At 35.5% G+C, this 16,016-nt stretch overlaps 1 protein-coding gene across 3 annotated transcripts in view; it reads right to left on the reverse strand.

The window, feature by feature from the left end:
- Nucleotides 1-16,016, reverse strand: part of LOC123306632 (piwi-like protein Siwi) — a 34,457-nt gene that overhangs the window by 9,872 nt on the left and 8,569 nt on the right. For all 3 annotated transcript variants that reach the window (XM_044888721.1, XM_044888722.1, XM_044888720.1), the window contains 4 exons: nucleotides 12,886-13,134; nucleotides 8,437-8,591; nucleotides 8,018-8,344; nucleotides 3,181-3,514 (listed from right to left, as the gene is read on the reverse strand). In XM_044888721.1, the coding sequence (XP_044744656.1) occupies nucleotides 3,181-3,514; nucleotides 8,018-8,344; nucleotides 8,437-8,591; nucleotides 12,886-13,134 (1,065 nt within the window). The remainder of the gene's footprint in view (nucleotides 1-3,180; nucleotides 3,515-8,017; nucleotides 8,345-8,436; nucleotides 8,592-12,885; nucleotides 13,135-16,016) is intronic.

Here is a 16,016-nt window from a genome sequence, read left to right on the forward strand (position 1 = left end):
CACGTGTCACATAAAATTTTATCCCATTTTGATGAAAATTCAAATAATGAATACTTTGTAGAGAAAATATATAATAATTCAAATTCATATCAGAATATCCCTTCGATCAATGGTTGCTATGGCACTATGTAATTAATTGTTTGCAAGTGTCAATGAAAATTATAAAACCGTCAAAAATTCTTGATACGTGATTCGAAAAATGTTGAGCGGTGACGACGAGGTTGTAGTTCCCGAGAGCATTATAGAGGAAGCAAATGAGGCAGCAGAAGCAGTTATTCCATTGAAATCAAAAACTTTGTACGAAAAGGAATATACGGCATTTTGTACCTGGAGAAATAATAAGAAAGCCAAAGGTGTCAACGAAAAAATCATTTTGGCTTATATTTCCGAAAGGTCCAAGAAAGTTAAGTCGTCGTCTTTATGGCACTACTATTCGCAACTCAAAAAAATTGTTGGCTCTGAAAGAAAACAATAGACATCGGCAGATTTTACCAAGTCACCGCATTTTTGAAGCAGCATTCCAAAGGATACGTAGCAAAGAAGTCGAAAGTATTCACAAGAGAGGAATTAAAATATTTTTTAGATGCTGCTCCTGATGAGCAATATTGATAAAGGTAGTTTTTATTATGGGTGTTGCTGGAGGGTGTAGAATTGGCGAGCTGGTGAATATGACCGTAGATGATGTGAAAGATCGGGGCAGCGTATTGGTAATTCAGATTCCTGATACTAAAACCTATAAGAAAAGAGTTTTCACTGTGGTCAATGGTAGTAATAAGCTTGCTGCACTTGATATATTCCACAAGTATAAGAACTTGAGGCCACACAAAGTTGATCACAAGCGACTATTTCTAAATTATAAAAACGAAAAATGTACTATCCAGCCTGTAGGTTTGAACTCATTTTCTAAAATGTCCGCTACAATTGCAAAGTATTTGGGTCTTTCAGATGCTGAACAATATACAGGGCACAGTTTCAGGCGATCTTCAGCAACCCTACTCGCAAATTCTGGGGCAGATTTGACAGTTTTTAAGAGACATGGTGGATGGCGCTCAAGTTCTGTTGCAGAAGGATATATTGAGGATTCATTACAGAACAAAATCAATATTTCTGAACAAATACTTGGTGGGGTGACTAAAACCGGAGTTTCTGATGCAGAAGTGGATATTCTAGCAGGGCCTGAGAATTCCACGAACACATGTGCTATTACGACTGAGCGTGTTTCTTTTGAAAGAGGTACAGGTTTTCAATTTCATTATGAAAATCATCATAATTGCAATTTCTACTCTAATGAAAGAAATGTTAAATAGAATTTTTGATGAAGTTATAATAAACTTACTTCAAAATGAGTCTTACCTGCAATTTGTATGGAAAGAATAATTTCCAGAGAGTGAGAGGACAATATACTTCATTCAAATTTATTTTAGCAGTCGGTTGGCCATGAAATAATTTTCTCAAGTTTTTGTAACTAGAACGAAGTTAGGTTGGCACTCATGAAATGTCGTTAATGTCATAACGCCGTTGCCACAACTAATATCAATTTTTATTACGAAAATGCCGAAAGTGATTGAAAAAAAGAGACAGGTTTTCAGGAAGTGCTATTTAGAATTCAGGTCCTCTCATTCAAATAGTTATACCCTGATATTCTAAAATCCACAATATATCAGATGGTAGCGAACATATTCAATGTAAGAGAATTTATATGATGTTGCATCTGAATCTAAACGACTTATATTTCAGCTGAATATTTCCACAATCAGAAAGATTGTGAATGAAGAGGATGACAAAGAATTTCCTTCTATTGGGAGACCCAAAAAAGTGCTGGCATTTCAGAATTTTATGTTTGAGTGAATTAATGCGAAAAGTTTACTACAGGATTTTCGATAAATGTCATCGGAAAATAAGTTCCCTAAAATGGATTTTTCTATTTTTCATTTGACTTGTCCTTTACAATGTAAATGTCTTAAGATACTAGTAAATACCTAATTATTATTATTATTACATCAATGTATTAAGATTTATAGCCACAATTACGCGCAAGTTGTCCTGTTACTTGTTTATTCATGTGAAATTCTTGTTTTAAGGTTCAAGTTCATCTTAACTTGAAACTTCCTTCAATTCCTCTTACTTATATTGATGCAAAATGATTTTTGTGGAAGAATTTAACATTCTTGTAATTATCTGTTAATTCCTTCGGGAGGTACCCATTCCCAACCACTGCATCATATGCATTTCATCTTCGGGTTAATATTTTTGAAATCTACAAATGATCTAAGCCAAAGAAGATAACGAACATTAACTCTCCTCAAGCTAGTGCATATTATGATATTATACTGATCTCTTGTATTTTCCATGCAAATAACTGGATTTGGTATGCCTTCAATCAGTTTGTATAAACTTCAATTATGTTCGTTACATATTTTCCGAAAAGATTCGACATTGTGATAAAATACGTAATAACAGAAACTTTTACGTAGAACGGGCAACATAGCGTTGATTTAAAATCCAAAAATGTTTTGACAAGCTTCATAACCCCACATTTTCGTACTATACAGAGTGAAATGTGTCAAATTTCCATGGCCAACCGACTGCTAAAATAAAAGTGAATGAAGTATATGTATTATATTTCACTAGTCAATTAAAAAAAATTTAATCGGTAAAATTTGCGTCGATGAAGACGTCTTAATTTCGACTTGTCTGGGCTAGCGAACAAAAAACACGGTTATCTTTCAATTCAGGATGTTTAACACAATGCGATATCGTTAATTCAAAAATGAAATTACTTAAAATGAAACTAAAAGATTATTCTAAAATGAGGGAGTATTTTTGCCAGAAAAATACCCCTTCATTACACATCATATGGTTTATATCATCATAAATAATAGCAAATGGTCAAAAACCAATTTCGCAGAAAATATAATCGAAGCATAGCATTTTTACACTCATTTACGAGAAGAAAATAAGGTACTTGGCGAACTTTTCCTTCATCTTCGATCTTTTTCATAGGCACCGACCTAACGCCATTCAGAACAAAATAGAAGAAGTGCTGGCCAACTTCACACACATTGTTATTTCGTAAAGTAGGCTTTATAATTTATCCAGTGCACGTTATCCATCCATATGCCAAATAATAACAACTTCAAAATGAAAGCTTGTTTGACAAAAAAATAAATAAATACTTACTTTCGTTAGGCAATACCCTTCCCTTCAACTGCACCAAACGATCCGCAAGTTTCAGGTCCCATTTCTTAATTTCGGCCATGGCCTCTTGGCTGTTGGTCAGCCTTTTGGCGAAGTGAACCAATTTTTGTTGCCGAGGCCCGGGGGGGATTCGGGTCTTCGTTGCCAAAGCAGACATTAACTGGAAATTTTGCCGCTGTTCTTCGGTCAAACCGGTCAATTGACATAATTCAGGAACTAGTATGACAACTTCCGGCAGACCAGCCCTCCTTTCTCTCGCCTGCGTCTTGGAGACCAACAGGGGTTGGTTGTCGACTTGAATTTGGATCTTATATCGCTGTGAACAAAAATTGAAGGTGAAATAATGAAATTGATCTGAATTATTCACACAAAGTTTTTCAAAAAATTGTCATCACGGACTCCTTGTCCAAAGTTTCCCGCAGTATTAATCCTTATTATGCGCATCAAAGAAATCAGAATACCCCCAGAAAAATGATGGACTAAATAAAACCGAGTATTGTGTTTTGAACATGTCGAAATTCTTCATAAAAAACTATAAGGCCCGTTTGCACCAATCCCCCTCAAAATGAGTAATTAACTAAGCGTAGCTTAAAGTTAATGGACGCTCAATTTTATTTCCAGTTGCACGACTGCGGCTTAACAGAATCTTAAGTAAGGGGCCCTTAAGTTTTCATATCTAATGATATTTCAGTTTTTTATTTTGGTGCAACTTCATTCTAGTCCAATAAAGCCTTTTCATTGGTTGGCCGGTTCAAGATGTTCGTTGTCATTTCACTAACCTAACTTTATTGTCCTGTCAGTCAGTGTCAAATAAACTATTATATTATTATCAAAGAGTGATAACTTTTTGTTGTTGAATTAGCATTATTATTGATGATGAAATGGATTGTCAAATAAGAGGTACTTGACGTTATTAGAAAAACCACAGCAGTTTATGAGTTCAACAAATTATTTTAAGTTAGAATCCCGCCCTAAATACCTAAGTGGTCATTACAGGAGCGCTTAAATTCAAGGCTAGCTTTAGCCATTTGAATGTCACTTAACAGTTGGTGCAACGTAATTTAAGTTAAGGGTTCATTTTACGGGACACTTAACACTAAGTGCGTTTGGTGCAATCGGGTCTAAGAAAAATAGAACAGCTTAAACATTGAACCTGACTTCAAAAATAAAAACTGTGCAAGGTGCAAGCTGTTGAAAACCCATAAAAAAATTTCAGTTCATATTTTCGGAATAGATTCTTTTCCGAACACAAAATTCCACCCATATTTTCAAGTTTCTTCATTATGGCCATTACAAACTGTGAAAATACCAGAAATTCAAGAACATTGAGAGTTGAATGCTTACTTATAGTTGAGGAGCCGAAGAGGGAAATTCGGGATTTAAGCTGCATTCACAATCAATTTGCGGGCCGAAGTGCACTTCGGCACGAAATTTACCATTCGCAATAATCTTGGAACCAAATAATGAAATGAATCAAAAATGTAATTGATCAAAACATAAGCATCAGCATCATCCATAGCCGGCACGAAATTCCTTGCCGAAGTGATAGTTTGCAACTTGCAAGAAATTTTCTCTTGAATTTCATTATGAATGGTAACGGAGAACGCCATCTGCTAAGCTTCCGTGCCGAAGTGCACTTCGGCCCGTGAATTGATTGTGAATGTAGCTTTACTCGAGCGTGTCAGATTAATATAAGGGGACATACTTTGGACCCTGTAGAGTACCTCTACCAAAAATTAGACCTGTATAAAGGGAGAATTGTCTAAGACAGACTGTCAGAATAGTGGAAAAAAAAAACGATCATTGTACATACTCGAGCGTGTCAGATTAACATATATGTGGTAAATTACATGTTGAAAATTATATATTCTCTTAGACCCGTTTGCACCAAACGCACTTAGTGTTAAGTGTCCCTTAAAATGAACTCTCAACTTAAATTATGTTGCACTAACTGATAAGTGACATTTAAATGGCTAAAGCTAGCCTTAAATTTAAGCGCTCCTGTAATGAACACTTAGGTATTTAAGGGCGGGATTCTAACCTAAAATAATTTGTTGAACTCATAAACTGGCTGCAGAACTGCTGTGGTTTCTCTAATAACGTCAAGTACCTTTTATTTGACAATCCATTTCATTATCAATAATAATGTTAATTCAGCAACAAAAAGTTGTCACTCTTTGATAATACTATAATAGTTTACTTGACACTGACTGACAGGACAATAAAGTTAGGTTAATGAAATGACAACGATCATCGGCAACCGGCCAACCAATGAAAAGGCTTTATAAGACTAGAATGAAGTTGCACCAAAATAAAAAACTGAAATATCACTAGATATGAAAACTTAAGGGTCCCTTACTTAAGATTCTGTTAAGCCGCAGTCGTGCAACTGACAATAAAATTAAGCGTCCATTAACATTAAACGAGGCTTAGTTAAGTACTCCTTTTAAGGGGGATTGGTGCAAACGCCTTAATCTGACACTTTAAGCGTGTCGAAAATGTGTTAGGAGGCCACCAAAGTTGCAAAAAAAAAAAAAAAAACATTCTCGATCGCGGTGGCGTTTTTTCCTATTTTGAAGCTTATGATTCAAGAATATCAAAAATAATAAAATCTGACAGTTTTAGCAAGCCGAAACAATAAAAATTGGCCATAAAAGTCACGAAAATCAGATATCTTTTTCGCATTCATTATAAAAGTTGTAGAGCATAACATTTTCTACAAATTTTGTCCGAAGCAATGTTTTCTAGGTTTAAACGTTTTTGAGATATATGGCGATTAATGCGAGGATTTTAGCGATACATGCTGAAGCGAAAATTCACTCGTTGAAAATAGTACATTCTAAGGTTCAGTCAGAGATAACACTAAAATTTTCGTGACTAATTTCAAAATTGTCATCATAGAAATACCTTGTCATTTTGACAATAGGATGAATGTAGATTAGACTGGGATTCTACATTGACCTTGCCCTTTCGCATGTGTGGCTAAGCTCCTCGCCCCTATGGCGATCTAACTCGAAAACGGTTAAGAGTATGTAAAATTGCTCCAGACAAAAGTTGTGTAGAATTTCATTATCTACAACTTTCATAATGAATACAAAAACGATTAGAGGTGCAGGCAGGGAAATATTTGTAAAAAATGCATTTTCATCATCTTCAAAGTGTCAGATTAAGTAAACTCCCCCTGATTAGTGTCAGATTGATGGGTCAACAAGTTTACACCGAGATTAACCACCTGTATGAAAATCTGACACGCTCGAGTATGTACATCTATGGTTTGTATCAATATAAATGATAGAAAATGGTCAAAAACCTTTTTTCTCAATCTTTCTATGGTTTCAACTTTAGACGAGCACAGAAAAATAGTTTCCTATAACAAAAGCAGTCTCCTTCTGGCAATGTCATTCTTTCTATGCATTTTACCAATTTTCACAAAATTTGAATCAAGATATATTTAATAAATTTTCATAATAATGAAAAGACTTATAGAAGGAGACAGTGGTAATCATACGATGCTATATGTTTCTGTGCTCATCAAAAGTTGAAACCATAGAAATATTGAGAAAAAAGGTTTTTGACCATTTTCTATCATTTATATTGATACAAACCATATGATGTTATATATTTTTGAAATCAGTAAAAATTAAGCTTTCAAAAAATGGCACAGAAAACTAGTGTTCCCATTCAAAAAAACATAACTTTGGGTAATAGCTTCGTAATTAAAAATCCTGCCAAAAAGTCGAGCACGCCACTGGATTCTACGTAAAAAAGTGCCTGTATAATGTTTCAATTTCAGAGCTCTATCATCAGTATTAGCGGAGATATAAATTTATTTCGATATCGCTATTTTTCCAATTTTTGCTTATAACTCGAAAACAAAAGAAAGTGGCCAAAAATCACCACTACTATTGTAAGTTTCTCAGAAAAAGAGAACGAGAATGGGGTATCAGATTTTGTCTATCTCCTCTGGTTTAAAAGCTGTAGTGCTAAAACATCGAAATTTGCCCACCCTGTACAGATAACGATTTTTTTTTACATTTTCAAAGGACCGCTGTGACCTTGCGTCACGTCCAAATTGTCAGTCCCTTGGAAAGTAGCTTCCTTTGGGTCCAATTAACATATCCCCAAAAAAATCTGACACGCTTTAAAAAATTTTTTTTTTTACCATTTTCAACTCTTCCGTACGGCCAGTCCCACCGCGCAAACTGTCAGATAAGCATGAATTCATTATCAGAGACACGTAGGGCATATAGAGTATCTTAATCTGACACGCTCGAGTATGTACACCTGACGATTTTTTTTACATGTTTGAGACCCTGCAGACGCTTTCCCCACCGCTGAAAGTGCATACATCATAGAACCTTTTTTTCTTTCTACCATCTAATCTTCAAAATCCACTAGGTCTCAACGACGCTCGAGTAAATCCCGATTTAGCATCTTCGGCTCCCCAACTATTATGAATATTCTACCATTTTTAGAGAATGAAAGTGTTCTTCGTACAATGCGCCTTGGAAATTTACCCCAGCCACCACGGACTTTGACGGCTCCGAGACATGAGGTACAGGTAGCTTGGGATAGTATCCCGCAAGAAGAAATAGACCATCTTCTTGCATCAATGCCAAGACGTGCTGAGGGATGTATAGATAACCGCGTCGGACAAACACATTATTAACAAATTTAATAAAAAAATTTCAGACCCTTCGTTTTTCTTTTCCAATTTTCAATAATTCAATAATTTACTCCTTGCTATACTATCTATGTTTTACCAGAAAAATTTTAAATTTACTTCGTCAGTTAGTATAATTGCATTGACTGAACTCACCTCGTAGTAATACTGTTTATACGAAATCCTTGTTCCATCTTTCTTCGTGAACTGGCTGAGTGGAGTGTTCTCATCATCGACGTCGTCTATCCTGTATGTCTTATTGTTATAATACGTGAGCACTACACTACCGGTCATTCTCTTTTTGAATTCCGCTATGTTGAACCTGCTACCCCTCTCGCTACAGGCGAGAAGTAAATCGTAGCAATTGTCTTTTCGCATAACTTTGAAACACAGATCGACGTTCATCATAATCTTTTGTTCGTACTGTCTGATCGATGTGAAGAAACCGGGCCAGATTCGGATGGGATGATTCGGTATATCCTCCTACAAAAACAGACCGTTGAATAAACTCTTTATTTCTTTTAATAACAATCAAGATGAATTATCTTGGGACACTAAAAAAAAATTGTACTCACAATTGCGGTAGCATCGTAGTAATTCCTCTGTATGAGTTCGAAACGCATAAGGTGCAGGCATTTCCTGATGATGATATTGAAGACCTGAATGTAGGTCCAGTCTCCCCACGCGAGCACTCCTGATTGTTTAATGATAATTTGGACATTTCCGAAAGCTGAAAATTAACAAATATTCCTTTCAAACGTCTCCAACAATTCAATTACACACAATCCTTTATAATTTCCGAAATTTCCTTAATTTGCCAACACTACTTTCCAGAGTAGGAAAAAAATCTGCAAATTTCAAAAATTTTGAAAATAATATATACCGAGTGGCCCACCCCAGACGCGGCGCTCATTTTGAGGGAGTAAATAAAGATATTTTGAAAATATTTTCTTGTTGTGTGTGTAGGGTGTTCAAAAGCACAATTTAAAATTATTGTCATATACAGGGTCTTCGAATAGAATAGAATAGAATTTATTGATCCTCTAAGACATACAATAATGTATAGGACAAGTCAACAATGAAAAAAATGAAACAAATAGTAAATTATTTTACACAAAAATTCACATCCCCTAAGAATTCCCCAACAGAATAATAGCCTTTACCAGCAAGATTGATTTTTAACACTTTCTTAAACTTGTTTATGTTCAACATCCTAATACTAGGTGGAAGGTGATCATACAATACGATCGCCTGATAGACAGGGCTTGTTTCATATTTCGATGTTTTATGAAAAGGAATGCTAAGTGTGGTATCATTCCTTGTAGAGTATGTGTGAAAGCTAGAGAACTTTACCAATTTTACCATCAATTCGAAAACAAAGATATAGACCAATGTTACACTTTTTTAAACAAATTACGATGATTTTCTTCAGATCACTTTATACCTTAGAAGGATCATTTAAGAGATAATGGCGAAAATGGTTTATTAGTTTTGAATTAAAAATCGAAAAGTGCTCAGAAACTATCAGGTTTAGATGTAGAAAATTTTTATGAAGATAGTTTCGAAATTAATTTTCACGTCCAACGAGATATAGATATACCGGGAGTGCCATTTGAAATAAGAAAAAGTTCGTCGATTACTTGTAGTTGATGTTTGAGAATTATTTATGATTACTCTGTATAGTCCAGAGTTGAAATTTCCTTTTATATGTAGGAGTAGCCAACTTGTCTACTCGAAAAAATTATTTCTGTATCGCTGGCGTAACTAGTTTCTTCAATAATTATTGCTATTTAAAAACACTCCATATTTTCGACTTTTCGCCATTATCTCGTAAAGGGTGCTTCTGAGCTATAAAGAAATCTGAAGAAACTCATCATAACTTGAGCTTCCCATTCCATTTTTGAGGTCAAATATACGAAGTTACATTTAAAAAAGTGCAACTTTGATCTGTATCTTTGTTTTCGAACACCCTGTATATATGGCAAAAATTTTAAATTGTGCTTTTGAACACCCTAGACACACCACAACAAAAGATTTTCAAAATATCTTCACTTACTCCCTCAAAATGAGCGCCGCGTCTGGGGTGGGCCACCCGGTATATATATACAGGGTGATTCATAACTAATGGGACATAGGCTAAGGGCGGATTGTTTGGACCAAAATATGGCGATAGGACCAAATATACCTCAATAGAATATTGCTGTGGAAAAAGATAGAGGGCGTTAAAGTTGAATTTTTTATAAGGGGACAGAATAATATTTTCTTCGAAGTTCGAAAGTCCGTCATTAAAAGAATTAGAAAAGGCATAGAAGTCGAAGGAGGCCACGTAAAACATTTAATTTAAGTTAATTTTTTTTATATTACATTGTTTTCAATTATGCTTTATCGTCGAAATAAATGAATAAAATAAATAAATCGTTACTTCAAATCTCCTTCCGATGCTCTGAAATGAATTGTGTTTTTCTTAAAAACGGATGAAAAAATTTACAGTGAAATTATTAGCAAAAAACGTAGAAAAAATTCAACTTTAACGCCCTCTATCTTTTTCCACGGCAATATTTTATTGAGGTATATTTGGCTCTATCGCCATATTTTGGTCCAAACAATCTGCCCTTAGCCTATGTCCCAATAGTTATGAATCACCCTGTATATATATATATATATTTTTTTCTTCACCATTTCCAGTTCAAACTTGAAACAACTATTCATTTACACTCTGTATAGATAAATGTCATCAATGTTTATACAGGGTGAGTCTCGACTCTTAAAAATATGTTAACAGTATATTCTTTAGGTCAGAAGGACAACTTTTTTCCTGTACCATTTTTTCCGATTCTGCCCTGATAAAAAGATATAGACATTAAAAATAAATAAAATTAACTTCAGAATAACAAGCTAAATTCATGATACTACACACATCTGTGGATCTTTTAAACAGAGTTGTATTCAGCGAAAGTTCTCAATTTTTTAATAAATAATAACTGTCATTTATTGACCACAGTCAAAGGCCATCGACCAAAGTCCTTCAGCCTTGTACATTTAGATACATCGATGTAGCAAAAAAAAAAAAAAAAGGTTAGACTATTATATACTAAATTGGGTTAATTTTTTTTTTATTGATCTACATAGCCATGGACGTGAGACTGTCCATGATTGTTTGGTCTGGAAATTTTCTGAGTGGGTTGCTCGCTGTATCTCTGTGGAACATGCCATATATATCCTCCAGTTCTTTGACCCGGTTGAAAAATCTGCCATTTAAAATTTTCAGTCGTTCTATTATTGGCTGTATTTTGGTCTTTCTGTAGAGTAGTTCATTGGATGGATTGTGTAATTTATTGAGGGGGTGTCTCATTCGTGTTATTGTTCTCAGAGATGTTCTCTCCCCTACCTCTAGATTTTTTAATACCGAATTTGTGGCATTTGCATATAATGTATGCCCGTACTCCAGAATTGGTCTGCAAACTGTTTTGTATATTTTTGTGGCATTTTCAATGCTTAATCCTTCGTTCTTGTAGGTGAGACATTTGAAGTGTTTCGCTCTCGCAATTGTTTTTTTCTTGGAGAGGTTTGATTGAAGCTTCATATTTAGTTTACCGTCGATTTGTATGCCAAGGTACTTTATTGACGGAAATTTTTTTAAATTTCAGATACTTTTTAATTTTTAAACATCAAATTACCTGGAAACTGCGCATTATACGAGAAAATATGAAGAATACTTTTATTTTACAAAACGTTCAAATATTCATTAGATAGCGTCCAACTTAGTTTCAAAAGTTGGGTTCCTTGAATTTTTGATACATATTTTTATGGTACGTAATGGTCATAATTAGAAAACTGGAAGATGTTGGTGTTATCTTGTGTTCGACAAAGATTAATCAAATAAATGAAAAACTAAATGCCGAAATTTCTTCCATTCGATAAAACACAAAAGTGTTTCTTTTGACTTCAAGAATCTACTGTTAAAATATTTGTACGAGTCAAAGACTCACCCTGTAGAATTCATTTTGGTAACAATTCAAGGAAATAATTACATTTAGACAGAATATCGACTATTTGAATTCCATGAACTGTGTCGTTATAAAAAGGTACTACCTTTAATGTCTTGGCTCCCATGCAAAATAAAAAAAATATATACAAAAAAGGGTAAATTTTAGTTAGTAGAGGGACATTTTATAAGATGTCTATACACTTGACCTATTTTGTTAGTACTTTTGAGAAAAAGAAAAAAAAAAAGAATAGTTACAATAGCAAGAGAGGCAATAAAACATGAAAATTATGAGAAATTTGTCCATTATTTTAAACACAGGACAATTTCAAATTTGGCCCATACATTTTGGAAAACTTCAACTTGAATTTCTAGGCATGCTGTGCATATTCTTACTTTCGATTCTTCTACATCTCGGGAGCTGTGTTTTATACACAAACGACTTCCTATGTCCCTCCCCCAGAGGAAAAAAAATCTGAAGGTGTCAAGTATGGGAAGCCAGGGGGCCATTCGATTGGCCCCTTCTTTTACCAATCCATTTCTCTTGGAAATGATTAGTGAGCCATTGAAAACTACCCGTGAAACAAGGCGTCAATCAACCCTCCTTCCCATTTAAGATTTTTGCTCAAACAAGCTTGACAAAAATTAATTTTGACAAACTTTATAAAACGTCCCCCTACAAACCAAAGCTTAACTCCTTTAGCATTTTTTTTTTAATTTACACAGAGGCTGAGATGTTGAGGTTGGTACGTTATCAAATTGACACACTGTATAAAAAGTTTGTTAGAATGAACGATAACAGAAAAAAAAACTCATTTTTCCACCTTTTTAATGATGTTCAAGAGTCATGTATGTAAAATAAAAGACTTAGGAAAAAATGTAATCAATTTTGATTACTAAAAAAATTCTTCATTTTTAATTCAAGATGAAGCTCTTGAATTACTTTCATTCGATACCAACTGACGAAAAGAAAGGGCAGCTTTTTCACATAAACACAGCTGAACCCCCTCAACTAACCACCATAAGAAAAATCACATACCTTCATCGTTAACGAGTTTCTCCAAAGGATCGGAATGTATTTTGATGGGGGTGAACATGGTAGATCCGTCGAAAATATAAGCCTTGGCGGCCGGTTCATCTTTGAAAGCCGTGTACATCAACCTCTTCTTAACTTTCGTGTCATCGATGTCAGGTTTGTATTTCACCTCGTACTGTACCAGATGCCATGAGGCGTGTTCGATGAGTTCGAAAAAGTTCGCAGTCAAGTGGATAGGGCTTCCACTGGTACCTGAAAAAAGACAGCGTTAGCATCACGTCGGCTCTCATACTGATAGGTGTAATTTTTTGACAGATGACATTTGAATGATCTTTTTATCAAAATATTGATTAGTATACTCCATTCACATTTATTTTAGCAGTCGGTTGGCCATGAGATAATTTTCTCGAGTTTTTGTAACTAGAACGGAGTGAGGTTGGCACTCATGAAATGTCGTTAATGTCATAACGCCGTTGCCACAACTTATTACGAAAATGCCGAAAGTGATTGAAAAAAAGAGATAGAGTTTCAGAAAGTGCTATTTAGAATTCAGTTCCGCTCATTCAAATAGTTATACCCTGATATTCTAAAATCCACAATACGTCAGACGGTAGCGAACATATTCAATGTAAGAGAATTTATAAAATGTTTCAACTGAATCTAAACGACTTATATTTCAGCTGAATATTTCCACAATCAGAAAGATTGTGAATGAAGAGGATGTCAAAGAATTTCCTTCTATTGGCTGACCAAAAAGTTGAGAATTTTATGTTTGGGTGAATTGATGCGAAACATTACTACAGGATTTTCGACGAATGTCATCGTAGAATAAGTTCCCGAAAATTGATTTTTCTATTTTTCATTCGAATTGTCCTAACCTATACATTGTAAATGTCTTAAGGTACTTACAAATACCTTATTATTATTATATCAATGTATTAAGATGAACAGCCACAAACACACGCCAGTTGTCCTGCTAATTGTTTATTCATGTGAAATTTTTGTTCAAAGGTGAAGTTCATTTTGACTTTTGTTGATGATTTTTGTAGAAGAATTTAACATTTTTGTAATTATCTGTTGATTTTTTCGAGATATACCCATTCCCAACCACTGCATCATATGGATTTCATCTTCGGGTTAATATTTTTGAAATCTACAACTGATGTAACGTATTCAAACTTTAGCCAAAGAAGATAACGAACATTAACTCTCCTCAAGCTAGTGCATATCATGATGATATGGCACTGATCTCTTGTATTTTCCATGGAAATAACTGGATTTGGTATGCCTTCAATCGGTTTGTATAAACTTCAATTATGTTCGTGACATATTTTCCGAAGAGATTCGACATTGTGATAAAATACGCAATGACAGAAACTTTTACGTAGAACGGGCAACGTAGCGTTGATTTAAAACCCAAAAATGTTTTGACAAGCCTCATAAACCAACATTTTTGTACTATACAGAGTGAAATGTGTCAAATTTCCATGGCCAACTGAGTGCTTAAATGAAAATTAATGGAGTATAGATGATATGTAACTAAAGATTATAGAGTAGAAAGATGGGGAACGAGGCGACTAAAGCGATATGAGCGCCATCTGTGTGTCAAGCGTTTTTTTGGCTTTATAACTTATTTTTTATGTTCTCTCGGGAAGGTTTTGAACGAAACAAGACACATTAAATGGAAGAAAAATTCAGGATTTCACTGAATCTTATGCGAAAGAAGAGAAATGAACAATTTTCAAAAAACTGAAATGCTGACAAGTGAATTAATACTTGGTATTTCCACCCCTTGCGTTAATTACAGCTCGGCAACGACGGTTCATACTCAAAATGAGTGATCTTAAAATGTTCTGATCTAATCCTTCCCAGATTTCTCCGAGTTGGATTCCTAAGTCATTAAGAGTAGCTGGAAGATTTTCTGAACTTCTCAGCCTTCTATTGAGGTTGTCCCAAACCTGCTCAATCGGATTGAGATCTGGACTTCTTGCTGGCCATTCCATTCGAGAAACTTCAACCTCTTCAAGGTACTCCTGAACGATGCGCGCACGATGGGGTCTGGCATTATCGTCCATAAAAATAAAATTTTCACCAATGTATGGAGCAAATGGCACTACATGCTCTTCAAGAATGTTCCTTATATACTTATCAGCATTCATAGCTCCATTATCAACGACCACTAGGTCTGTGCGAGCAGTCAAAGATATTCTACCCCATACCATAATCGATCCTCACCCGAAACCAGTAGTATTCAGCAAATTGCACTGAGCATATCTTTCATGTGGACGTCTGTATACAAGGGAACGTCGATCACAATGGTAGAGGCAGAATCTAGACTCATCTGTGAAGAGAACTCTTTCCCAATCGGCCTCTTCCCAATGGATATGCCCATAGGCGGAAATAAACATTTTTTGTGGGGGGGGGCACCTCTTAGGGAGGTCTGAGGTGACCGCCCCCGGGATAAAGATGTTGGGTGGAGAAGATGTGCAAAAATTGTAGAAATGGCTAAAAAACGAAAAAGCTCCAGAATAACTGCTTCTTACTGTTGTTTTCCTATTTCTCTTTTTTTCTGGGGGGGGCACCATGGGCATCTGGGGGGGGGGGGGCACGGCCCCCCCCTGCCCCCCCCCCCCTATTTCCGCCTATGGATATGCCCTCTCGCAAAATCCAAACGCGCCCTTCGATGGGCTGGGGTAAGAGCTGGGCCTCTTGCCGCGACACGAGGCCTTAAATCATATTCTCTGAGGCGATTTCTTATTGTCTGAGTGCTAATTTGCACCTCATGAGTTTGCTCAAGCTGAATTTGAAGGAGGCGAGCGGTTGCAAACCGTTGTCTTAACGAATAAACTCTCAAGTAACGTTCTTGAATGGCAGTTGTTACCCGTGGTCTACCCTGTCCTGGTCTTCGGACATTCATACCTGTCTCCCTGAATCGCTGCAACATTCTGGACACACTTGTATGGGAAACTCCAAACCTTTCTGCAATTCTTGTGTATGTCCACCCTTCTTCACGCAAAACTACCGCTTGGGCACATTCCTCTTGGGTCAAATTGCGTGTTTCGCGTTTCATAGCGATCGAGTGTAGAAAATCAAACGAAAGAAAAACTATTGAGCACTAGAATTGATCGAGAACA

The sequence above is a fragment of the Coccinella septempunctata genome, chromosome 2 (genome assembly GCF_907165205.1).
Source record: "Coccinella septempunctata chromosome 2, icCocSept1.1, whole genome shotgun sequence".
NCBI classification, from domain to species: domain Eukaryota; kingdom Metazoa; phylum Arthropoda; class Insecta; order Coleoptera; family Coccinellidae; genus Coccinella; species Coccinella septempunctata.